At 47.2% G+C, this 24,141-nt stretch overlaps 2 protein-coding genes across 2 annotated transcripts in view; one reads left to right on the forward strand and one right to left on the reverse strand.

Moving 5' to 3' along the window:
• The window catches only part of TRAM2 (translocation associated membrane protein 2), a 46,962-nt gene extending 30,378 nt beyond the window's left edge, over positions 1-16,584 (forward strand). Inside the window, exons 5-11 of the mRNA XM_079970026.1 lie at positions 2,838-2,896; positions 5,442-5,526; positions 6,152-6,222; positions 8,018-8,122; positions 9,087-9,230; positions 10,462-10,640; positions 11,621-16,584. Coding sequence (XP_079826152.1) covers positions 2,838-2,896; positions 5,442-5,526; positions 6,152-6,222; positions 8,018-8,122; positions 9,087-9,230; positions 10,462-10,640; positions 11,621-11,694 — 717 coding nt within the window. The 3' untranslated portion in view covers positions 11,695-16,584. The remainder of the gene's footprint in view (positions 1-2,837; positions 2,897-5,441; positions 5,527-6,151; positions 6,223-8,017; positions 8,123-9,086; positions 9,231-10,461; positions 10,641-11,620) is intronic.
• A 1,755-nt stretch (positions 16,585-18,339) lies between these two features.
• Positions 18,340-24,141, reverse strand: part of EFHC1 (EF-hand domain containing 1) — a 29,248-nt gene continuing 23,446 nt past the window's right edge. The window contains exons 8-11 of the mRNA XM_079969863.1: positions 22,421-22,634; positions 21,614-21,761; positions 19,678-19,891; positions 18,340-18,506 (exon numbers count right to left, since the gene is read on the reverse strand). Coding sequence (XP_079825989.1) covers positions 18,435-18,506; positions 19,678-19,891; positions 21,614-21,761; positions 22,421-22,634 — 648 coding nt within the window. The 3' untranslated portion in view covers positions 18,340-18,434. The remainder of the gene's footprint in view (positions 18,507-19,677; positions 19,892-21,613; positions 21,762-22,420; positions 22,635-24,141) is intronic.

Raw genomic sequence — 24,141 nt, forward strand, 5'->3', positions numbered from 1 at the left:
TGGCACAGGGAGGAGGCAGCAACAGGCGGAGAAGGAAGAGAAGGCGCAGACAAGCCCCAGCCACAAGACGCAGTCTGGTAAAGGTGCCCTCAGACTGGGCCTGCACAATGTTATGATACATCACCACAGGGGCAGACTTTAGTAATCTTTCATAACAGGGGTGTCAGCCTGAATAAAATATTGAGAGGGGGGCAGGTAGGCCCCACCTCACATCACCATCATCATCATCATCATCATCATAATTATTTATTACTGGTCAAAGACCAGCTTGAACCTCACATAATTTATCACATGTCACACACACACCCCCCATTTAAATGTCAAAGCCCATCAACTTCGGGGGTCTCAGCCTGCTCAAATATTTTAGGCCGATACAACCGGCCCTTTGAGGGTGACCAAACTGCTGATGCGCCCCCGATGAATTTGAGTTTGACACCCCTGTTCTACAAGAACTGTCCGGATATATAACTTTGTACATACTTTTAAATTTGAATTTGTATATCATTGATGATTATTCTGTACATTGATTTTCTAAGCAGTTTATATATTTTTCCTACCAATCCCTTTTGCACCTTGAACACAAGGGAGCACAAATGTTCTAAAATGAATCTGGGGTTTCTGGTTACTTTGCGCAGTCAGCCCAGATACCGCAGTGGGGTTATGCAGGCTCCCCAGATGTTGTTGGCCTACAACTCCCATCATTCCTAGCTAGCAGGACCAATGATCAGGGATGATGGGAGCTGTAGGCCAACAACATCTGGGATCCCAAGGTCGAGAAAGGCCGTCCTAGAGAATGGCTTCTTGGTTGTTTTGCCCCAAAGGCAGACTTCTCCTACTGTGGTGTCATTTCTTTCAGCAATGCAGTCCGAGAGGCCACCATTGTTAATCGCACGGGATCCTCATTTGACCCTGCTTCTTGAGCTTCCTGTTACAGTTGACTTCTGTATGGCAGATATCTTAGCTTCAAGACAAACCTCCACTAACCACAAAAGGCCCAATTCTGAATTACTTCCTTCCATGGCCATTGTGACAGGCAGTGAGCCTATCTCCAAAGCAAAGGAAGTCCATGTGACCTTGTTCCTTAAGGAAGTCTCCTTGGGTGGTGCTGCCTGCAGCAGCCACCAGACTACTAGCTGTTGCTTTTTCCTGTTGCCATGCGTCTCCCCGTGGGTTCATTTCCACACGGGTTGTGGCACGGACCAGAGGACAAGCACTCGGCTTGCGGCACTGAGTACAGCCAGTGCTTTTGGTCTTCTCAGATACATGGCCTGCCACTGCCTCCTAGGATGGGAAAATAACGATTGCCAGCACGCTTGCTGGAACTCCAGTTGCATCATAACCATACCAGTTATGGCTTTTACATTGCATGACTGGTAGAGGTACTGGGCTGGGCTCATCTTGAAATGTGTGGGAAACTGATCGCAGTGTTGCTGGTTTAAATCTATTTGCAAATGGCACTTTTGAGGGGGGCAGATACTTCCCTGCAGGTGAGCTCTGGGGGGACCTTCAGAAGGAGAGGTGGGGGTGAAGTGGGGACCTGGTTCCATTTCTCAAACCTTTTCTTCAGCCCATCTGCCTCGAGAAAGAAGCAGCAGGATGGTTTTTATCTAAGAGGCTTTGTCAGCCAAGCTTCTCTCCCTCCCCATCACACCGCTTTATGCCAAGATTGCTTAAGCAGGGCCTGTTGCCTCCTGAGTAAACATCTCAAGCTGTTTCCGTGCCAGAGCTGATGATGCCTGGCTGAAGGAGGCTTCTCTGAGCCCTGAAACTCGTGTGTGAGTTTTGCCCAGCAGCCACTTCCGTCCTCTGCAGCTGTTTTACGGTTTCATTCTGCATCTGGCTTTCAGATTCTGAACTTTGAGTGTTGGGATTTGCATTTGTGTGTGTATTGGAGGGGACGTGTCTTTCCTGTTTCAGTAGTCTGGTCTCAAACCCTTGGTGAGTTAGGGACTTCCCCTGCATGCAAAGTCAAGCTGTGGCAGATTGAGCGGACGAGACCCAGAGTGGGTCCAGCGGTCAAGAAGGCAACTTACACACATGCTGCTTGCAGAGGGAAATGAGGGGCAGATGGGGTTCATCAACCTGGGATGGTTGCCTATCTAGGAGGAGGAAAAATGCTGAAACTTCCACTGCCTTGCAGAATATCTTCAGGAGAAGAAAAGGCTCAGGAGTAAACCCTACGCTCATCTAGAGTGGAGTCCCTAAGACAGTTGAATGCTTCCTTCCGGCAACTCCTGCAGCCAAGCTGGGGCCAAACACATTGCTCTGCTTTCCTTTGGACCACATCACAGGGACCAAGAGGGGAGTCTTGTTATCTGGACAGCCCAAGACCTCCAGACACACTGCCAAGACTTGAGCCCCAGGGAGGTCACTTTGGTGTTGCTAACACAGTGGTTTGACTTCGTCCCCAGACGCTACTCCATTGTCCCTCAAGACAAACAGAGGCCAACAACCAACCCCACTCATCTGCAACTGCTGTTGCTGAAAAACAAGGCTGCGCAACCTGTGGTCCTCCATTTGTTGCTGAACTCTGCATCCCATCAGCCCCTGCCAGCCTGGCCAGGTAGTCTGGGCGTTGTAGTCCAACAACATCTGGAGGGCCGCAGGTTCCCCACCCTTGTCGTAGAAAGAACTTCCCCATCGTTTGCTTATTGTTCAAAGAAAAGGTGACTATATTTCTCACAGTCTTCCGCAATAGCTTGGAGTTGTCACCTAGACATATCAACTTTAGCAGAGGCGATGGGGACTTGGGCAGCTGTTGTTTAGCCAGACTTCGCTGCAAACTCACCTTTCTTCCCCACTCCCTCTCTTACTTTGTGTGTCTTCCTTCATTTCAGGAAGGATACTTATCAAACCCCAAGAGTCTGTGGGAGAACTACCCTCATGTTCATCTCCCGTAAGTAGCCACATACTGTTAAGGAAACCACTTCCTTCCTTGTTGGTTTATCTGAGGTCAGGAGTGAGTGATAACAGGAATAAGGGTGAACTGAGTACTTCAGTTGCATCTTCAAACCGGCCAGAAGTGATCTTGCAGCCCCCTCCTGTGTGCAATGCTGATATTGCAAGCTTGATCCTTGTCCTTAAGAACCTGAGGTGGCCTTGCTGGCTCCTACCAAAGACCTCTCTGCTCCAGGATCTTGTTCTCACAGTGGCCAACCAGATGCCCTGGTGGGCAATGAGTGTGAGAGCCTTCTCCTCTCCTGCGCTGGAATCCCTAGCAATTTGTATTCAGAGACATAGGGTCTCTCTCTGCTACTGGAGGCAAGACATAGCCATCAGGGCCGGTAGCCTTTCCTCCACAAAATGATCTCGTCTCCTTCTAGAGCTCTCCAAGGGGCCAACAATCACTATGACTTGTGGTAGTGAATTCTGTTGTTAGGCTTGAAGGCAACCATTTTATTCCAGGGAATGGGGGGACTTCACTTTCCTTGTAGGAGTGTCCTCGTACCTCCAAACTGTCTGTGGGCAATAACTCAACTTCATAAATGGTCTTGCTCCCCATGAGGCCAACTCTTGCAGCTGCTTCCCTTTCCAAGGAAAAGGAAACCGTCTGCCGATAGGTGTTGTGAGGGGCAGTCTAGAGCAGGGGGAGAATGGACTGCATTGTGCTGGGCGCTTCTTAAAGGATTGTGTCCCAGCCGCAGAAAATTCATTCCCAAGAAATCCAGACAGCAGCCTTAGCAAACTTCAGGTCCGTTTTTCTGCTCTTGTGTCTATTCGCAAATCCTGATCTTGATACTTCTCTCAGGAATGTTGGGGTCAAGCACACCTTTTGACCTTCCAGTTCCAGAGAAGAACTCCTTAGATTCTCTCTGATGTATCAGTTGTGTCCCTGAAGGCTTTCCCCCCTCCAGTATTAATAGCGTCATGTCATCTCAAGAAGGGTGTTTTATGAAAGGAGTTTCAAATACTACCCCTCCGGAAGGTTCGACCCAGCCAGATAAAAAAGATCGTGTTGATTCTACACTCATATGGAGTTCCTTATGCATTCTGAGAAATTGTGTCTGGTTCTTGAACTAAAACCCAGTATTACATTTTATTTTCCTTACATTTTATATCTCACCTTTCTCCTGTTGTGGAACCGAAGGTGCCAAGCTGTGGTCACCCCTAGATCAGGTGCTTTCAGACCACACCCTGACCGCTGTAGGAATGTAGGGGAAATGATAACATTTCCTTTAACAGTGATTTAAGTGCACACATAATGGCATGATTGATGGGTCTGTTTGAGATACTGGTGTGTGTTAAGGGTGCTGAGAATTGTCAAGAGGCCCACATCCCCCCCCCCCCGCGTGCCCGGAGTGAGCTACAATTCCTAGAGTGGTGTAGCTATCGATTCCTCTTTGCAGGGAACTCTGGGAGTTGTAGTTCTCAAAAGGGAACAGGAGTCCCCTAACAACACTCGGCTCCCTTAACAAACTACATGTCCCTGGATTCTTTGGGGAAAGCGATGACTTTTTATAGTGGCATGATACTGCTTTAAGTGTATTGTGCTGATGGGGCCTCACTTCCTTTATCACTCACCGTGGGTGACATCCAATCTTACCCTGCACTTAAATGTAATTTGGGCAGGTGATGAAGGAATTGAAACGATAAATTTACAATTTTGCTCTCAACTCTGGTATTCATACTTTTTCAAGGCAATTGCACTAGAGATTTATAAACTGGCTTTTGGTTAGTTTTGCTTGCCTCAGTTTAAGTATGCAGATGTTTTTTTTTAAAAAAAATCTTCCGTATCCTGAGAACATTTCAGTGTTACTGTAAAGCAGAGCATCTTAACAGGCATAAAAGTTACCCCAGAGACCCTCACAGCTGGCATTAGAAACAAGCTGCTCCTGATTCCACAAGGCTGTGCAGATCGTCTGGAACTCTTTTGTCTCATCAGCCTCAGTCCTGAATCCTATCTATATGCTTGGCTGCCCCGTGGGTCCTAAATAAATATTGTTTGAATACAGCGTGTAGTTTTTCCATAGTCTATGTGTCAATGATACCTCCGATTTCTGAGTTCTCATCACTGAGCATGAATTATAACCAAGCCAGGCTTCCGCTCATGTTATCATCCCTCTAGCGGTGCCTCTCAGCAGTTCACAACGGCTGCACGGCCATGAAAGCACCACTTTGGCAAACTCACATCTCTGCCTGGGACCCAGCACAGAGATAGGATGTGGCCACCTGCTTCCTCGCCTGCCAGAGCGCACCAGATTAGCAGAAGTGATTCGTTTCCCTTTCTCCCCCTTTGTCGCAACATATTTTGCAGCAGCAGTTGCCAAGGGTAAGTGGCCAGCTTTCATCCACTAAGACAGTCTCAGGAATCCTCTGTTTCCGAAACGTCTGTGCCGTTAAGTTTCCAAAGGAGGACCTCACAGTCAGGAGGGAGAATGGCAAAAAAATGTTTTGCTTCATGTGGGTGCTTAAGAAATGCACTTCTTCTTTTTAAACATTAGGTTCCAGGTCAAGTTTTTCTACCTTTGCCAGCTGTCCTACTGGCTGCATGCACTGCCTGAACTATATTTCCAAAAGGTGCGGAAGGTGAGTACCATCACCCTAACTAGCTTTCTCTTAGGGTTCTTAGGAGGCCAGTAGAGGTGGGTGGGTGTTGTGCTGATGTGGCCACAAAAGCTACCAGCCTGCATTTTTTAAGCCAGTGGGTGAGCGAGAGAGATCAGTCCCTCCTCTGCCAACCCACTCACGTGTCCGCATGAGATTCCATTCACCCATCGTTACCAGCGGAGTTGTTAAATACAAAGCGAAATAAATAAATAAAAATTAATTAAAAATAAATCGAATGAATGTTTAAAATAATATTAAACTGATATAGAAGATTCCAAGTTGATGCTTTTTCTTAAGGCCAAGGAAAGCCACGGTACATTTTCACAGTTGTAGAAAATACTTTGAAAAGCACTTTTCCTGCTCTCCTACTCGGGTTCTAGTGGTGTGTGAAAGACACCCTCCCACTAACATATTTGAATTTATCCATGGAAGCCTTGTGGAAAGTGCAGCAGTGTGTTCTACTGGCATGCGGATTTCTTTGATGCGAGAGGCACCAAGGCCCTGCATTTGACTGCACCCGCTCTGCTTCGCCTGTGTTAGATGCAGCCAGTCATTGCCTCTTACAATGCACATTGGCTTCTTCTGGTCTCCCCTCTCTTTGCAGGAAGAAATTCCTCGTCAGCTGCAATATATCAGCCTCTATCTAGTGCATATAGCTGGAGCATACCTCTTGAAGTAAGTGCTGCAGGTCCCACCGTCTTCAACATGGCAATGTTGCACACCTGCTTTCTCTTCAGATTAAAAGGAACTCCTAATAAATAGTTCCAGCATTTTTCTTCTGCAGCTCCAAAGCTGTATAATTTGCTTTGGTTTTAAATTAAACTTTACAAGAAAGCAGGCTAGGGTTCCAGTCTTCTAAGAGGACCTGCCTGCTAAGCCCTTTGTTTATTAATTTTTGCTTTAATATATTGTTGTTTGTTGTATGATTATGTTGCAAACATAGTGTGTCCAACGGTCAAGAAGGCTGTTTCTGCACGTGCTGTAGAGGGAAGGGAGGGGCAGATGGGGCTGGCCAACCTGGGAAGGCAGCCCATCTCGGGGAAGAAAAAGTGGTCCTAAACTTCCACCGCTTTGTGGGATATATTTGGGAGAAGAAAAGGCAAATCTGGAGTGGAGCCCTAAGGCAGTTGGATGGTGGCTTCTATGCCTCCTTCTGGCAACTCCTGCAGCCAAGCTGGTGCCGAACTATTGCTCTGCTTTCCTTTGGGCCACCTCAGCAAGGCCGAGAAGGGGGTCTTGTCATCTGGGCACCCCAGGACCTCCAAACTTACTGCTCAGGCTTGCAGCCCAGGGAGGTCCCTTGGGTGCTGCTAACACAGCCGTTTGACTTCATCCCCAGAGACATTCTCCATTGCCTCTCGAGACAGACAGATGCCAGCAATGTTGTAAACTGCCTTGTGATAGTAGACATTCTTAAAGGCAGGTTAGAAATCTGTTGAATAAAATAAATAAAGGAATAGATAAAAGTCAAGACAATTGTCAGACCCAAGGCCTGTCCCACGCCCAAAACAGCACCGCCATCAGAGAAGAGGCCAAGAGGTTGGGTGCTGCACTCAAAATTCTCACTGACTGTATTATTGCTGGTCATGCTTTTTAAAAGGGATGCTTAACACGGCTATTTTTGCAGTAAACAGCACCTTCTGGGGCAAAACAAAACAAAACAGCTGTAGGGGATTTAGCATGGGGACGTGGTGGTGGGGGGGGGGTCCATTTGGGTAGGAAGTATGGCATTGGATCAGGGGCCTAGACAACTGCTTTTTCTTCACAATGATTGTAACGGTGTTAAAACACACTTCTTCTTTTTTAAGCATGCTTGCCCCAAAGTCTCTAGGCTTTGAGCAGAAGGTAGAGGAATTGATTTCCTACACAGCAAAGCTCATGGCCTCCTCCCAAGACTAGCCCAGTGATTTAAACATAGCAAATGTGTTCCAGCAGAGATTCATCAAGTATCCTCACTGCTAACATCCTGGCATCTCTGGAAGGCCTCTTTACGTTCAAAGGCCTATTCAGTTGTTTTCATTTTTTCAGGATGAGCCGGTCATTTTTATGATTACTCTGCATAGTTTTTATGGTATCTTAAGGTTCATTGTACCTGCACATGTCGTTCTGCACCACCTTGATACTTTATATGTGTGACTTTGCTTGATTTATAAATTTCATAATTGGTGTTCTTGTCACATAAAATTGGGAGGCCTGGGTGAAAGCACAGTAAAACTCAGCGTTGGTCTTTGAAAGGAGTGGGCTGAGGTGGAATCAAGGTTGATTCACCTGATAGTTTCCATGATCGCAGCACAGCCTTTTAAGTCATTGATCTATAGAGTTGGAAGGGACCCTGAAGGCCGACTATTCCAGCCCCCTGCAATGCACGAATCTTGATTCTTGGGGTAAAATGCTAGGGAGAGGGAAGAGGAGGCTCAAAAGGTGTTCATCCCCTTCTACCGCAATCACCCTTGTCCTTCCCTTTCTCCAGCCTCACACGCCTGGGACTCATCCTGTTGCTGCTGCAGTACGTAGCTGAATTCCTTTTCCATATGGCTCGCCTCTTCTACTTCACAGATGAAAACAACGAGAAGCTGTAAGTGCTCTTCTGTGTGGGTGAAGCATGGCTTTCCTTTCAGCCTCTGAGGCTCACTAGCAAATGTCTGGGGAATTCAAAGTGTTGGTGCTGACCTTTAAAGCCCTAAACGGCCTCGGTCCAGTATATCTGAAGGAGCGTCTCCTCCCTCATCGTTCTGCCCGGACGCTGAGGTCCAGCGCCGAGGGCCTTCTGGCGGTTCCCTCATTGCGAGAAGCAAAGCTACAGGGAACCAGGCAGAGGGCCTTCTCGGTAGTGGCGCCCGCCCTGTGGAACGCCCTCCTATCAGATGTCAAAGCGATAAACAACTACCTGACATTCAGAAGACATCTGAAGGCAGCCCTGTTCAGGGAAGTTTTTAATATGTGACATTTTAGTGTATTTTTCATCTTTGTTGGAAGCCGCCCAGAGTGGCTGGGGAAACCCAGCCAGATGGGCGGGGTACAAATAATAAATTATTATTATTATTATTATTATTATTATTATTAGACTAGATGCTCCTTTCCAGTATCATCTCCTGTTATACTCTAGGTGTGAATTAGATAGATAGATAGATAGGAAGGAAGGAAGGAAGGAAGGAAGGAAGGAAGGAAGGAAGGAAGGAAGGAAGACTTCTAAAATAATTGCTGAATAACTTCTACTGACGGGACTCACTAGTTGAATCACACCCAATAGGTGGCATTCAGCCCTATTCAGAGTAGACCCATTGAAATTAAGAGTGACTACCATAGTTTTGTTAATTTCAATAGGTTACTCTGAATAGGACTTAGTTGACTATAGCTCAGTGTATTGTTTTGTGGGTGCACCACTTAAATAACCTGCACTTCATTTCTTCTGAAGCGCTACTACTGCCTCTTGGCAGTCTTTGAAAGCTCCCGTACATTATTAAAAATGCCCACCTAAGAGGCATGGCAAGTATCCCCCTTTTGAAATGTCGAATATGTCTCCTGCTTAATTCCACAAGGTTTAATGCTTGGGCAGTGGTGTTCGTCATTTCCCGGCTTTTCACCCTCACCCTATCCGTGCTGGTCATTGGCTTTGGGCTGGCTCGAGTGGACAACCAGGCGTTTGACCCCGAGAAAGGAAACTTCAACACTTTACTTTTCAGGTAAGGCTCGGGTGCATTTTGTTTCTGGGAGGTGAGCAAAGGAATGCTGGATGAGTTCAGGGCTCCATCTATTTAGGCCTGGTGCAGAAGTAATGCATGGGAGCAGTACAGTTCCCTCCCAGTCAGTCCAGCTCCCATCTCTTTCCCATGGCATAACGTACAGGATTTGTGTCCTCCCTTTCCCCTGCGGGTTTTAAGTGTTAAATTGGCACCAGTGTTGACTGCAGTGGGCACCTGTTATAAATCCCCCTTAACTATTACTTGGCTGTGCCCTGTAGCCATAAGAGAGGTGCCATGGGTTTGTTTAGAATATACAGTGGTACCTTTGGTTGTGAACGGGATCCGTTCTGGAGGTCTGCCGTATCCCGAAGTTTTCACGACCAGATGTGCTGCTTCTGTGCATGCGTGCATGGCAGTAGACCGCTTCTGCACATGCGTGAACAGCAAAACACTTGGGTTTGCCAGTAATGTAACCTGAAGTTTACATTACCCGAGGGTAACCTAATGCCTGAATGGGGCTCCAGTCTAGCTGAAGCTTCTGGTGTTATCAGGGTAAAGGTAAAGGGTAAAGTGACCCCTGACCGTTAGGTCCAGTCGTGAATGACTCTGGGGTTGTGATGCTCATCTCACTTTACTGGCCGAGTGAGCCGGTGTACAACTTCTGGGTCATGTGGCCAGCATGACTAAGCCGCTTCTGGCGAACCAGAGCAGCGCACAGAAACAGCATTTACCTTCCCACCGGAGTGGTACCTATTTATCTATTTGCACTTTGACGTGCTTTTGAACTGATAGGTTGGCAGGAGCAGGGAATGAACAACGGGAGATCACCCCGTCGTGGGGATTCAAACCGCCGACCTTCTGATTGGCAAGCCCTAGGCTATGTGGTTTAACCCACAGCGCCACCCGCGTCCCTGTTGTTCTCGGGGTAAACAAGCACAAATAGCTTCTCCCTGGAAATGAGTCCTCCGAATGAAGCTGTCCACCATTATCTTCAAGATTTTTTTCACACACTGCCATGTGAGATCTGGCTGTGGATCAAAGCAAACTGCATGCCCACCAGCCCAAGATGGGCAGTGGCAGAGTTGATAACTCGGGTGTGCCAGCCCTCAGTCTAGGTTTCCCCAGGGCTTTCGATACGGAAAGGCAGGCCTTCCACTCCCCGGGGCACCCCTTTGAATCCGGCCGGCTCCTACTCAGTCACAGCCTGCCTTCCCTTGCTTGCTTCCCGCAGGATGTGTGTCCTGCTTCTGGTGTGCTTCTCACAGGCCTGGATGATGTGGCGCTTCATCCACTTTCAGCTGCGGCGCTGGCGGGAGTACTGGAATGAGCAGAGCGCTAGGAAAAAAGCCGCTGCGGCTGCGGCCGCCACCCATGGCAAGCAGCAGCTGAAGACCATCAAAAGGGAGTCAGGTGAGCACCCTGCTGGGGCATCAGACCCGTGTGTGGTTTGAGCTCTGAGCGCTTTGTGGGAGAGCGTGTGCACTGCATTCCCCACAGAGAGGCTGCCTGCTTGGAAGCCTGCAGAGGGGCACCCGCTTAGCGCAGGCAGTACTGAGCGAGAGGGAGCAGGGGCCCTACTTGGTGTGAGAGGCAGCTTGCGATGTGCCTTAGCTCTTGTGTGTAGCTGACTGTGTGGTCAAACTAATCCGTTTCTTAAAATATATATATTGTTCAGCTGGGAGGAAAAGATTAATTGGGCAGCAGATTGGAAAATATATATATTTAAAAATACTCATCAAGAACGAAAAGAAGCAGGCATAACAACAACAACAACAACAACAACAACAACAACAACAACAACAATAATTTATTATTTATACCCCCACCCATCTGGCTGAGTTTCCCCAGCCACTCTGGGCAGCTTCCAATCAAGTGTTAAAAACAATACAGCATTAAATATTAAAAACTTTCCTAAACAGGGCTGCCTTCAGGTGTCTTTTAAAGATAAGATAGCTGCTTATTTCCTTGACATCTGACGGGAGGGCATTCCACAGGGCGGGCGCCACTACCGAGAAGGCCCTCTGCCTGGTTCCCTGTAACCTCACTTCTCGCAATGAGGGAACCACCAGAAGGCCCTTGGCGCTGGACCTCAGTATCCGGGCAGAACGATGGGGGTGGAGACGCTCCTTCAGGTATACAGGACTGAGGCTGTTTAGGGCTTTAAAGGTCAGCACCAACACTTTGAATTGTGCTCGGAAACGTACTGGGAGCCAGTGTACTTGTGGCTTCGGAAAACCTCGGGACAATGTGAACTGTCAGAGTTAGCTCTAGTACTCTAGTACTAAATACAGCATTCCAGACTCCATTCTTTGAGTCTTTAAAAGCCTTGTACAAGCACCTATTGAAGCCTTTTATTAAAATACCATTTTCTCCTTCTCCACACACCTCAGGCTACCATGAAAATGGAGTGGTGAAAGCAGAAAATGGTACGTCGCCGCGGACCAAGAAAATCAAGTCTCCCTAGAGCCAAAGCACAGTCTTCAAGGAATCTTGGAGGAGGAAATGGAAAATGCGAGACTAAGGACTCTGGGAATAAGAAGCAGCTCCTACCCTTGTGTCTTCACCAAGCCCGGTTTCAAACGGCTTGAATCAGCGTACCACCGAAAAGCTCTTTCCCCCTCTCTCTCTGCCTCCAGACAGTTTGCAGTAACCAAAAAGCCCCTCTCCATCCGCAGCGGGGCTTCAGAACACCAAACCCCTTCCTCAGCCAGTGTATTTTCTTATTGCTCATTTTAATCTGCCCTCCAATGTATTCTTGCTGCTTTTCCTGCACCCAGAGATGTTTTTGTAAGCGATTATTCCTTGGAAACCCATTCCTTGACTTAGTATCACGCACCTCACTCTCGCCGGATCTCGTGGTTTGGAGAGGTGGCATCTGTAGGACATGATTTGCTTCGTTGCCGGGACAATAGAACATTTGGGTAGTATGTGGAGGTTTGTCCCCTTCAGACAATGCACTCTTGCACAGCGAGTTTGTGGGAAATGGCATTGGAGGGGGAAATGGAGCAAACCTCTAAGATCCCTTCTCTGCCTGCATTTCCTAATTCTGTTACATATCTAGTAATCTTAGCAGAACATTTAGAATGTGCCAGGCCTTCACAACATGATGGCGAATTGCACAAACATAATTTAGTATGTATGTAACTTTTGGGTTGTGCTATGCCTATTTGCAGAGACTGAAATTTTAGCCAGTTGCATTCTGGAGAAGGGGACAGATGCACGCAGTTTCTCTCCCATACTGCTTCCTCTTAGCCGGAAATAGAATTTACTGCATTCTCCTGAAACAACAACAAATAGACCTGCTGGCCTGGCAGCTTAGTATGTGTCAGACATGCTTTGCATCTCCCCAGGCCTTGAGAATCATCCTCAGCCGACTGTGCCTTAGTCCAGGGAGAAGATTCACTGCTCACTGAAATAGCAGATCAGGGCAGACATCTGTGGGTGGTCTGTGACCTCCTTACTTAGCAAGCGGACAGTTTCCTCATGCCTTTGTTTCCTCTGCAGCAAGTTTCCTTCATGAAGTGTTGGTGTAATCTTTATGACTGGGTCTGTCATGTTCAAATGGTCCACCCATACCAACATAGGACAGCAATATTATTGCCTGTACAGCATATTCAGTGCAAGTTTGCTCCGAAGTAAGCCTCTTGTTCTTCCCTAGCGAGTGTCTTTAGGATGGCAACCGTAGCCTTCTGTTTTTCAGGCGTCCCCACCCCCTACTTTTTCACAAGTTTTGTCCAAGGGGATCTGAACCCATTTCCACTCTGTCTGCTCCTTGCAGCTCCTGAAAATGGTGTTCTTCTAAGGCTACATAGGTTTCTTCCACACAGATTGCTGCGCAGTTCCTAACCCTTAATACGTGGACGTGTTATGAACGCGGTGAGAGGAAATCTCTCTCATGGGTGAAACTGCTTTCCATCTACTGTCACCTATTCTCAAAGCTGGTGGGGGCACTCAGTGTACAGTCTACCTCGGGGGCCACCCTTCTCTAACTGCTACACGTCCTCTTTTTGTTGAAGTGGAACTAATGGTGAGAAGCGTATTCTGGAAGAGGGAATGGGCCCTTCACCCAAGAAGAACTGACAGCTTTTTTGTACTGCTCCCTTTTTTGGTTTTCAGGGGATGGTATCCACTGTCCTCCTTAGTGCAGTTGTGTCTGTCTCTGTCTGCAGGGTTAGTTTTGAGACTTGCCTTTGCCCCCAGTGCAACTGGATCACCTTGCACATGTTTTAAGAACATAAGAGCATCTTACGCCCTATAGCCCTGTGGTCCATTGAGCCCAGCCAGGTTCCCCGGGCAGCCTTCAAGCAGGACTGGAGCCCAGCTGCCCTCTCCCCACCTGCCGTTTCCAGCAAGTGCTACTTAGAAACCTCGTGCCTCAGACACTGGGGGCTTGAAGCGTCCGTTCTCCTGTGCCAACAGCATTTCCTCCTGATTTATGCATGCTAAAGAGGCTTCTGAGAGCCAGTGTGGTGTAGTGGTTAAGAGCGGTAGTCTCGTAATCTGGTGAACCAGGTTCGCGTCTCCGCTCCTCCACCTGCAGCTGCTGGGTGACCTTGGGCCAGTCACACTTCTCTGAAGTCTCTCAGCCCCACTCAAATCACAGAGTGTTTGCTGTGGGGGAGGAAGGGAAAGGAGAATGTTAGCCACTTTGAGACTCCTTAAAGGGAGTGAAAGGCGGGATATCAAATCCAAACTCTTCTTCTTCTTCTTCTGCAAAGGGTCAACACAGACTAAGGAGTGGCAGCTTGTTCAGCAGCCCTTCACAGCGAGCGAGTGACCGGGTGGTTCTTCATGGCATTCAAGCCACCAGATGCCTGGTTTATTATTTTAAATATCCCCCCCCCCATGGGATCTTTTATAGTAACTGGTGCAAGTTTCATTTCCAGCTTTCTATTTTTGTGCACACATTCTTATCCCGTAGTGTCCTTCAGTTGAGTCGGCGTAACTTTTAACCCACCAAGCTGTGTTTGTATCTCATCTTCCAGGACAGTAAAACAGGGACAGCAAAGGCAGGAGCTTGGTTGAGCTTGCTTGGCCACCGGTTGCACAGCCTTTGGGAACATTGCCAAGTATGAGGAGTTGAAACACTCTTGTTCCCTTGTTCTTTCACTGTTGGCGCTACTTGGGAGCGTACCTGGAGTCGTCAGTTTCCCTTTCCTCCAAAACCTGGAATGTCCAGACTAGGGACATTCTGAGCCGAAGCCAAACTTACCAGCGTGTGCCTGTCGCTCCTTGTTGAGTCCCAAATTTACCTCATCTGTATATTTTTTTGAATAGGAGTGAAGGGCGATGCTGGGTGGACGATGGTGCTATAAGCAGGTCAGGCGAAGTGGGCTGAGCCAACAGGACGCAGCTGTGAAGGCAGCTCTGTTGGTGGAGCCTAATGGGAGCCAGGCCTGCCTTCCTTCTGCCCCCACCTTCCTTAGCATGGTTGGACACTGTTCCAAAGAGAGACACCACTGTTTTAAGTTGGGACCTCTCCTTACTTTGTTGTGCTAGACCCCAAGCTGCTGCAGCACACCAAACAGAGCTGCCTTGACTTTGCAGCAACCGGCGCCATATGTTTTCCAAGGCAGCTCAGAGGATCACTTTTAAAAGGTGCACAAAGCAGCCTGCAGCCTGCACAACCTTGCTTCCTCCTGCACAAAGTTGTCAAACCACCGTGTAGCATATTGCAGAACAATACAAGTGCCTTACATTGCCACATTGCCTTTTTGTACCTTTCTTCTGTATGTCTCTCCATGTAGTGTCCCCCCCCCCCGACATTTGTACACCAGTTTAGCTAGTCATAAAAGGGACAGCTTTTGCTGAACACATTGCCTCAATTTTCTATGCCTTTTTTTTATACTATAGGTAGGTGTTCCTTAGTAAGTACCTTAATGGAAAGTGTCTCTGCTGTATTACAGCACAAGCCTCAGTATGCAAACATGTACTCTTAGTTCCACAGCAGACCAGATTCATTTGCCTGCTTTTAATTCTAGACAACTAGCTTTCATTCTGAAACTTTATGCAGAAGCTGCAAGGAATCTCGTTCGTTTTGTTCTTGTGGTCCTTTTGTGGCGACTGAGAACAGAACTAGGTGTTATGTATAGTTATGTTCTTTTGTATGTTTTTAATGCACTCGCTCACTGAGGCTGCAGTTTGAAGCAGAAGCTGTGTGTGTAGGTTTCCTTAGCTCTGCCTTTCTTCTGAAAACCACCCTGCCCATTCCTCCCACCCTGAAAAAGGGAAAGAAAAGGGTGCTTCTCAAAGTGGGGGCCAAGTCCCAACCCTGTCTCCCCTGCGTCGGTGGTCTGCTTCAGATTGCCATCTCAGCAGCTGCAGTGCATGTCTTTTTCAGAGCCCCACCCACCCACCGAAGCATAATTAAACAACACCCCAAGTGCATTTTGACCTTGAGGGGTGCCTTCAGCTAGGAAAAGGCTATCCCACATAGCACTGAGCTCTTAGCTACTTGGTTGAGTGTTAACACCCCTCCCAGGCTGGACAATAAAAAGCTCACCTAGATTTGTGGTCCCTTGTGAGTGCTCTGACTCTGGGAGGAGGAAATAGAGCAATCGTTTATCTAATGTGATGGTTTTTATTATTACTTTTTGCCCAGGCGGGGAGTTATCCTTTGTTACCTGTTTTGGGTTGAGAGAGGTAACCTCACAGTCCTTTTCCTGACCCTCATGTCCTAGGTAGATCAGAAGTTGTGTAGCAATATATTGCAGGTCTAACCACAAACGTTCCAAATACTTTACAGCAGGGCATTAAAATTTGTATTCTTTAAAATAGCTTAGGTTTTGCTTGTTTTTAAAGTGCCTATCTGGTAAAGCGGTTAGGAAAACAGAATTCCTTTTAACTCTTCTGCCCACACAATCCTTACGTGTTCTGTGGGTGATTTTCGAACAAAAGGTAAATGCTATGTAAAACACATCATAGAGGTGGCAGGTGGTCAGTCTCTACTACTACAGGTAAAAATCAGTTACCTCTATTCCTGATTTTGTGTCTTCCAGAAGTGTAGCCTTTATTATCCCGAGTGCACAACTACGTCAGAATTGTTGCAAAGTATACAACAGAATATGGTGTTGAATGTGTACCCGTTGTGGCGGGGTGTGTGTTAATATTATGGACCAAATTTGTCAGGAAGCTGAAATAAAATGCCTGTTCTTCCATATTTTACATTTCATCTTGATGGCTCTGGAGGGGTGGGAAGGAGAGGACAACTTTTTTCAGGAATTGCTTCTCAATTATTTTTTTCCCTTATACCATTGAAAACCTTAAAGTATGTATTAATTTTTGTTTTTGGAACAACTTTTATCAAAGCTATCTGTGACACAATATTTTCTGAAATAAAAAGGCATAGAAAGATCTCAAGAACTCATGCGCGTGCATTCACCACTAACATGCGTTGGCTTGACATCAGTCACCTCAGCAAAAAGGTCTCCTTTCTTGTGAGGCCAGGCATGGAAAGTTCAGTCTGCAGTTTGTCTGACTAAGCTAGAGGTGCAGACTCGACATTTTGGGGAGGTTGGCTGTAGAAATGTCCTGGTTTAAGTCCTTGCTACCTCCCCAGACCCTTGGTTGAAATCCATGGGCTGAAACCAGCAGGCTCTTTTAGCAGGAAAGTCCTCTGAGACAGAGGGACGCAGGTGGTGCTGTAGGTTAAACCACAGAGCCTAGGGCTTGCCGATCAGAAGGTCGGCGGTTCGAATCCCCGTGACGGGGTGAGCTCCCGTTGCTCTGTCCCAGCTCCTGCCAACCTAGCAGTTCGAAAGCACGTCAAAGTGCAAGTAGATAAATAGGGACCGCTCTGGCAGGAAGGTAAATGGCATTTCCGTGCGCTGCTCTGGTTCGCCAGAAGCGGCTTAATCATGCTGGCCACATGACCCGGAAGCTGTACGCCGGCTCCCTCGGCCAATAAAGCGAGGTGAGCACCGCAACCCCAGAGTTGGTCATGACTGGACCTAATGGTCAGGGGTCCCTTTACCTTTACCTTACCTCTCAGACTCTTGCTTGAAATCCATAGGCTGAAACCAGCAGGCTCTTTTAGCAGGAAAGTCCTCTGAGACAGAGCTGCTGCCAAAGTAAGATTCTGCTACTTGAGACGAACAGTCACACTGTGTATAAGGCAACTCTTCAGATGGCCCACAGTTACACTACCCCAGTCTACAAAGGACGTTGATCTGTGGAGCTTTGAAACCTGGCTGGGTCTTGTAGATAAACCACCTCATAGGGCTAGGCTGACGATAAAATGGGGATAAGGATAAGCCATTTATGCCATCTTGTGCTCCTTGGAGAAAGGGAAAGATTAAATTGGTACTGCCCTTCACCACAAAGGTCCTAGGAGCACTCAGATGCAGTGCTTTTTTTCTTTTAAAAAAAATGCTTAGGGCTACTCTCATTTTCCTAATCATATTGAAATGCTGCCCCTCAATGAGGCCAAACTTAGGTTCACAAAATGTTTAGGGGTGTGCGTCCCCCTAGAAAAAAAGCAATCCTCAGATGTATTGTGGTTCATAGCAGGGCCAGAACCACCCACGTGACCCCAGACAGCTGCGGGGGGGAGGTGCTGATCCACCCTCTGCACACCCCAGTAGGCGACCAGTGGAGGAAGAGACTGCAAGGTGGTAGAAAACCTGTTTTTCCTCTAGCGGCAAAATGTCCCAGGCAGCCCTGACCAGACCACAGCTACAAATTGCTTCACGTTTGAATAGTCTCCCCTTTGCACCCCCTTGCCAATCAAACAGCAAATGTGGGTCAGTACAGGGGGATGTTGCTGAACATCAGACATGGGATCACTTCTGGAGTAGAAAATCTAATTAGTTGTGGTAAGTGGCATAGTAAAGTAAAAGGGTTTATGACTTTCCACATCTAGGTCCAAAGGCCTCTCCCTACCCCCCCCCAATATCTATCTATCTATCTATCTATCTATCTATCTATCTATCTATCTATCTCAATGTATGTATGTAATGTATGTATGTATGTATCTATCTATCTGTCTAGTGTGATTATAATTTTGGGAGCTCCTCAGAAGGTTTAAGGTATTCAACTGGAATGAGCGTGCAGTGATGTTCATTTCTGCCAAGTTTGCAGGGTGCAAGGGAAAAGAGACCAGAACAAGTAGACAAGAATTTGCTCAGTTTAATCCATGTTGATCTATATGCAAAAGTGCCTCTTGCTGCTGCTGCTGCTACTACTACTGCTTATACCTTTTGGTGTTCATCCCTCGAAAACTCTGAGAAAGTTGGGGTATCTGATCTGGTTTTCACCATGGGAACAAAGGGCGATCAGCTGGAAGAGAAAAGGAAGGAAAGTCAAGTAGCTGAAAAATCTGGTAATATTACTATTTCACTAGTGGGGCCAGTTTGTAATGTATCTGATATTCAAGAACAAATGTGGTTCCAGTGGTGAGAAACAGTTTGTCGCCAACAGGAACCCTGAAAAGAGGGGTCAGGCTAGTAGTGCAATTGCTTTGTATTCCCCCCCCCCAAAAAAAAAAAATCACCACAAGTGAGGTCTGAAAAAACAGCACCTCCAAAAACCACTTAAATCCAAAGAGCTCACAACAATGTGGATACTGTAAAAAAGTGAGTTAGCCACAGAGGGCAATTCAAGAGAAAAGGGCTGGTGTGGAAGGAACCCATATCCAAAAAATCCCAAGGATCGCTACTTTTAATTTCCTAGGAGAAATTAGGCAAATGGCATCTGAGAAAACATGCAACACACCTCACCGAGTGAGGGACGCCCTCTCCTAAATTTATGCCAATTCTAATTACTGCAACTTGAATTGTCAACAGATCTAAGGCTAAGGACACTTCCAACATGGCAGCAAAGAGGAAGCTTTGTTCACTCATTATCTACTATTTATTTTAAAAATAAAAGTACAGTGGTACCCCGGGTTAAGAACTTCATTTGTTCTGGAGGTCCGTTCTTAACCTGAAACCGTTCTTAACCTGAAGCACCACTTTAGCTAATGGGGCCTTCCGTTACTGCCGCGCGATTTCTGTTCTCATCCTGAAGCGAAGTTCTTAACCCGAGGAACTATTTATGGGTTAGCGGAGTCTGTAACCTGAACCGTCTGTAACCCGAGGTACCACTGTAACCCAAAGGTCATGAATACTTTACTGTCACTTTTGATTTTGACTTGTTCCCAGACTCTTCACTGTTCACCAACAGTGAAGAAGAAGCTAGCACTGTACCAGAAGTACATTACAAATTCTATTCAAGAAAGCAGTGCCGCTATTTGCTCTTGTTTTATGATTCCATGGCGGCCCCTGCTGCTGACCACGTTGCCTGCCCTTGTTCTAATGTTGGCATACGATATGACGAAAACGGACTCGGAAGTGAGTGCCACTGAATTCATGAGGATACGTGTGCACCAGACAAGCGGTCAGGTTAGTGCAAATCGCTGGCGTGGCTTTCTTGGCAAAATTCAGATGCTGTGACTATTCCTACTCCTCACCTTCTGGAAAAGGGGGTCATCGACAGGCACTTTGAAGTGGTCACAGAGGGCACAGAACTCTTCTCTGCTGAGGAGCCCTGAGCCATCTTTGTCTTGCTGGAGGAAGGCTGCCTGCATGTTGCTGTCTGGCAAGTAGTTATGTCTCCTCATGTGCTCCTGTATCTGCTCAGTCAGGGCATCCAGCTCCTGCTTGTCAGGCTCATCTGAAGCTAACCTACAAGGGGGGGGGGGGGGAGGAACGTCTTTCACGAGTTGTGCACGAGCCTGTCTGGCTTGGCTACCATGATCTCGAAAGGCTTACGTAGAGATCATTAGGGCCGTCACTTTAAAGATGAACAGACTGGTTGTTCCTTATTCACCAGCCTGTTAGCGAAACTGATTTAAAATTAGATAAATTTGTATAGTGGTGAAACCTCAACAAAGACATTCAAATTACTATTTAATAAATAAAATCTGCCAGAAAGTCCCCTCTTAAAAGGTTTGTTGTCGTTCTAACAGAAACATAGCACCTTACTCCTAACTCACAGCCCCGCTGATTAATCTACTAAATTTTTAGTGAATCCACCTACAAGAGAAAATGATTAAGACTTGTGAATCGTAACCACCGCTGTGGCAAAATTTAACATAATTCCGAGTAAGGTAGGAATCTCGGGTTCTATTTTGCAGCTAGACAAAGCTTTCTGTTTTCCCCATGTTTTTTCTGGTTAAACTGCACAATTCCTAAAGTGGGAAGTTGCACATTTGACTAAGAAAGGTACACTAAGAGTAGCCAACCGTTTCCTATATTGGTTCATTGAAACAACTAGGACCAAATATTCTCATTTTCCTCCTAGATATTGTTTCTTTCCTCCACAACTTCTGACAGGTGTCACAATTTGAGACTGCAGGTGGAGAATTGCTCCCCAGCAACAAATAGCACATAGCTGCCAACATTTCCCTTTTTTAAACGGAAATTCCCTTATTCCGAATAGGATTCCTCACAAGAAAAGGGAAAAGTTGACAGCTATGCAAATAGCACCCTGCATGTAAAAAAGGAAAACCCCTCACCATTAGGGTAGAAAGGTTTAGCATGCACCCTTTAAGAGTCTTCAAAATAAGACACGCACACCCTGGAAATGTTTGAATGGACATGATTAGAATTGATGGAAAGCTAACATAAGCGTATGAAGTGGAATGGACGCCCTCAGGGGTTGGACTGTTCTGTGATTCATTTTAAATGCCCTAGTGAATCAGGCAAAATGCCCACCTAGAGCAGCACCCCATTTCCCACAGCAGCCAGTTGGATGCCTACAAGAAGGGCCATGAATGAAAAAGCTCTCTCCCACTCTTACTCCCCAACAGCTAGTAAAGGAAGAGTAGCCGAGGCTCCCTGAGGATTTTCATGGTACAGTGGTGCCTCGCAAGACGAAAAGAATCCGTTCCGCGATTCTCTTCGTCTAGCGGTTTTTTCGTCTTGCGAAGCAAGCCCATTAGCGGCTTAGCGGATTAGCACTATTAGCAGCTTAGCGGATCAGCTGTTTAGCGGCTTAGCGGATCAGCTGATAAGCGGCTTAGCGGCTTAGAAAAAGGGGGGGAAGAAAAAAACCCCGCAGGAACTCGCAAGTTCATTTTCGTCTTGCGAAGCAAGCCCATAGGAAATTCGTTTTGCGAAGCACCTCCAAAACGGAAAACCCTTTCGTCTAGCGGGTTTTCCGTCTTGCGAGGCATTCGTCTTGCGGGGCACCACTGTACTTCCATAGTGTCTGAGAGACTGCTACAATGATTCCCTCCCCGTGGTGATAATGTAAGACGGGGACCTTATTCTGCACAATGCATATTATAATGGCCCTAGGATGGGCATGGATAGCGTCACACTAAGAAACATGGAATGAAGCTTCCCAAGAGAGTCTAATGATGTCTGGAGAAACGTTTGCATGGGTTTTCTTTAAACGCCCACCTCTTTACTGCCTCAGCTGCTGCCTGGCGAGGTGCGAAGTGATCCCTCATGGACTGCACAACTGCTGGTGGGAAACTCTCCAAATTGCCTTCCATATACTTCAGGACAAATGAATCAGCATCTACGATGATGAACCTGTGGCTGAACACTGGAATGAAAGAAAAGGAAACCAGTCTTCACCATTAAGCACTAGCTGCGCAGACGATCGAGCGCTTTCTTTGAAGAATTAAGTGTCCAGTCCAAGGTGCCAAAGTTTTCATCTGATCCTGCAGCTTGGCAGTCTCCTTCGCTCTGCAAAGTGGCCAGAGCAAAACTCAGAACAGAACCTTCCATGCCTACAATCACCAGAGAGCAGAAAATGGTGCCCGGTTCTACAGCTCTCTGGCGAGTCCTCTGCTGAGTTAAAACAAAGGATGGACTGGCAGCATTTTCTGCTTCCGTCTCAATTCCTTATTGCTTTGTTCTCCCTACAATGTAGAGGGTAATGCAAAAGGGATCTGGAGGTCAGATACCTTAAAGAACTCTGATTCCTCAGCAAAGGGTTCAGTAATGCTTTAGCCAGCTTGTCAGTTCTGAGCTAGTTGGGTTTAAACATTGTGCCTCACGAATGCAAGGGAAATTGGACAAAACGTTTCTAAACGGTCTATTACGACTTCAAGCTTTATTATTCAACTGCATGCCAAGATATTGACCGGCACAATAGCAAAGGCAGACGACATTCTGGATAGCTAACAGAGAAAAAACCAGCAACATTGCTGTTTTCTACATAAGAGCATCCAATTTACTTACCTGCTGTCTTCTACTCACCTTCCACCATGGCTCCAATGGTGAAGTCAGCTGGCTCATAGTACACAGGGTTGTCTGTAGTGGACTCTGGCTTGCACACCCTGGTCTTGGCTAGGAATTTGCCTCCAATTCTGCCTGAATTGCGCATAGGTCGTTCATAGATGCTCATCATGTCGGTGGCCAGGCAATAGGAGAGCACAAAATGACGCTTACTGTCTTCAGGATTGGGTGATTCCTGCAGAGATTACATACAGAGATCACTGCACTGGGAGCAGCAACAGGCAGTGTGGTTGGGATGGCACCTCGCACCTGACCGCCCCCCAACTGTGCTGCCACCCCCACCCCATCTCGTCTGTCTCTCCATCCTGGTATATAGCACAGCACCACCCCCGTTTGCTTCTGTCAGACAGGAAACAACTGAGCTGGCTAGAAATCTGATTCCAATAAGCTAAGAACTCAGAAAGGCTCTTAAGGCGGCTCTGAAGTTCCCAACCTTTTTTTTGCCATGCCCCACCTAGGTAAAGGGACCCCTGACCATCAGGTCCAGTTGTGACCGACTTTGGGGTTGTGGCACTCATCTTGCTTTATTGGCCGAGGGAGCCGACATACAGCTTCCGGGTCATGTGGCCATCATGACTAAGCTGCTTCTGGCGAACCAGAGCAGCACACAGAAACGCCATTTACCTTCCTGCCAGAGCGGTCCCTATTTATCTACTTGCACTTTGACATGCTTTCAAACTGCTAGATTGGCAGGAGCAGGGACCGAGCAACGGGAGCTCACCCCGTCACGGGGATTCGAACCGCCGACCTTCTGATCGGCAAGTCCTAGGCTCTGTGGTTTAACCCACAGCACCACCCGTGTCATGCCCCACCTAAGCACCTCTAAGATCCTGATGCCCCCCTCCCTGTGACATATAATTCTTATTTTTCAAAAAGTGAACTCCTATTCACGTGGAGGAAGCCTAAAACAGGGTCATCATTTGTAAATTCAACCGCTGTCAACTCTGTTGTTTGTTAACGGTCTGTAGTTCTGATGCTGGACTTTGCTGAGAAGGTTGAGGATGCAATGAGGAAAATGGGAGACATTGCTAAGGCAATACAACAGGAATGTGTGCCACCTTCTATCACAGCCTCTGCTACTCTTTTCCTTCCTTCAATGCCTCCTCACTGTTATGCTGCAGATTAAAACTTTTCAGCACAGGGAATTTTGCTTTTTTGCCATTTAAAGCCAAGGCTTTAAATGCCATGTACATTGGTGAAGAAATAACACCACTAAACCGATACCCTGAGATGTTGAAAACATCATGAAAAGGCTTAACATTAGGACTGCAAGCCTTAATGAGTAGATTGATTGATTGATCAATGGATGCTGCAATCCAAATGCCGTCTGCATCAAGACTGGGCAGCAGGGTGGATGTCCCTCCATTCAGCCCTGATTTTCAGCCAACATTGCTCTGCTGGCACGGACCTCCCTGTTCCACCTGCTGAAGGGATCCCTGTGTGTGGCAGAGCATTCTAGCCTGGGCAGAGGTTGAGCTGGCTTCTGATGTACTGGGCCCAGGGCACTGCCCTCACTTGTTGGCATCAGGTCCAATCTGGGACAGATCAGAGTGCCAGCTCCAGGCAGGCACAGTGACCTGCCTGTTCCCTTCTGCCCCAGCCAGCCAGCGAGCAGCAGCAGGCCAGGTGAAGCAGCGTCCTCGGTGCCTCATTTAGGCTTCGCCCCTGCCTAGATACTCCTA

Source organism: Podarcis cretensis, assembly GCF_951804945.1.
Source record: "Podarcis cretensis genome assembly, chromosome: 3".
Classification (NCBI taxonomy): Eukaryota; Metazoa; Chordata; class Lepidosauria; order Squamata; family Lacertidae; genus Podarcis; species Podarcis cretensis.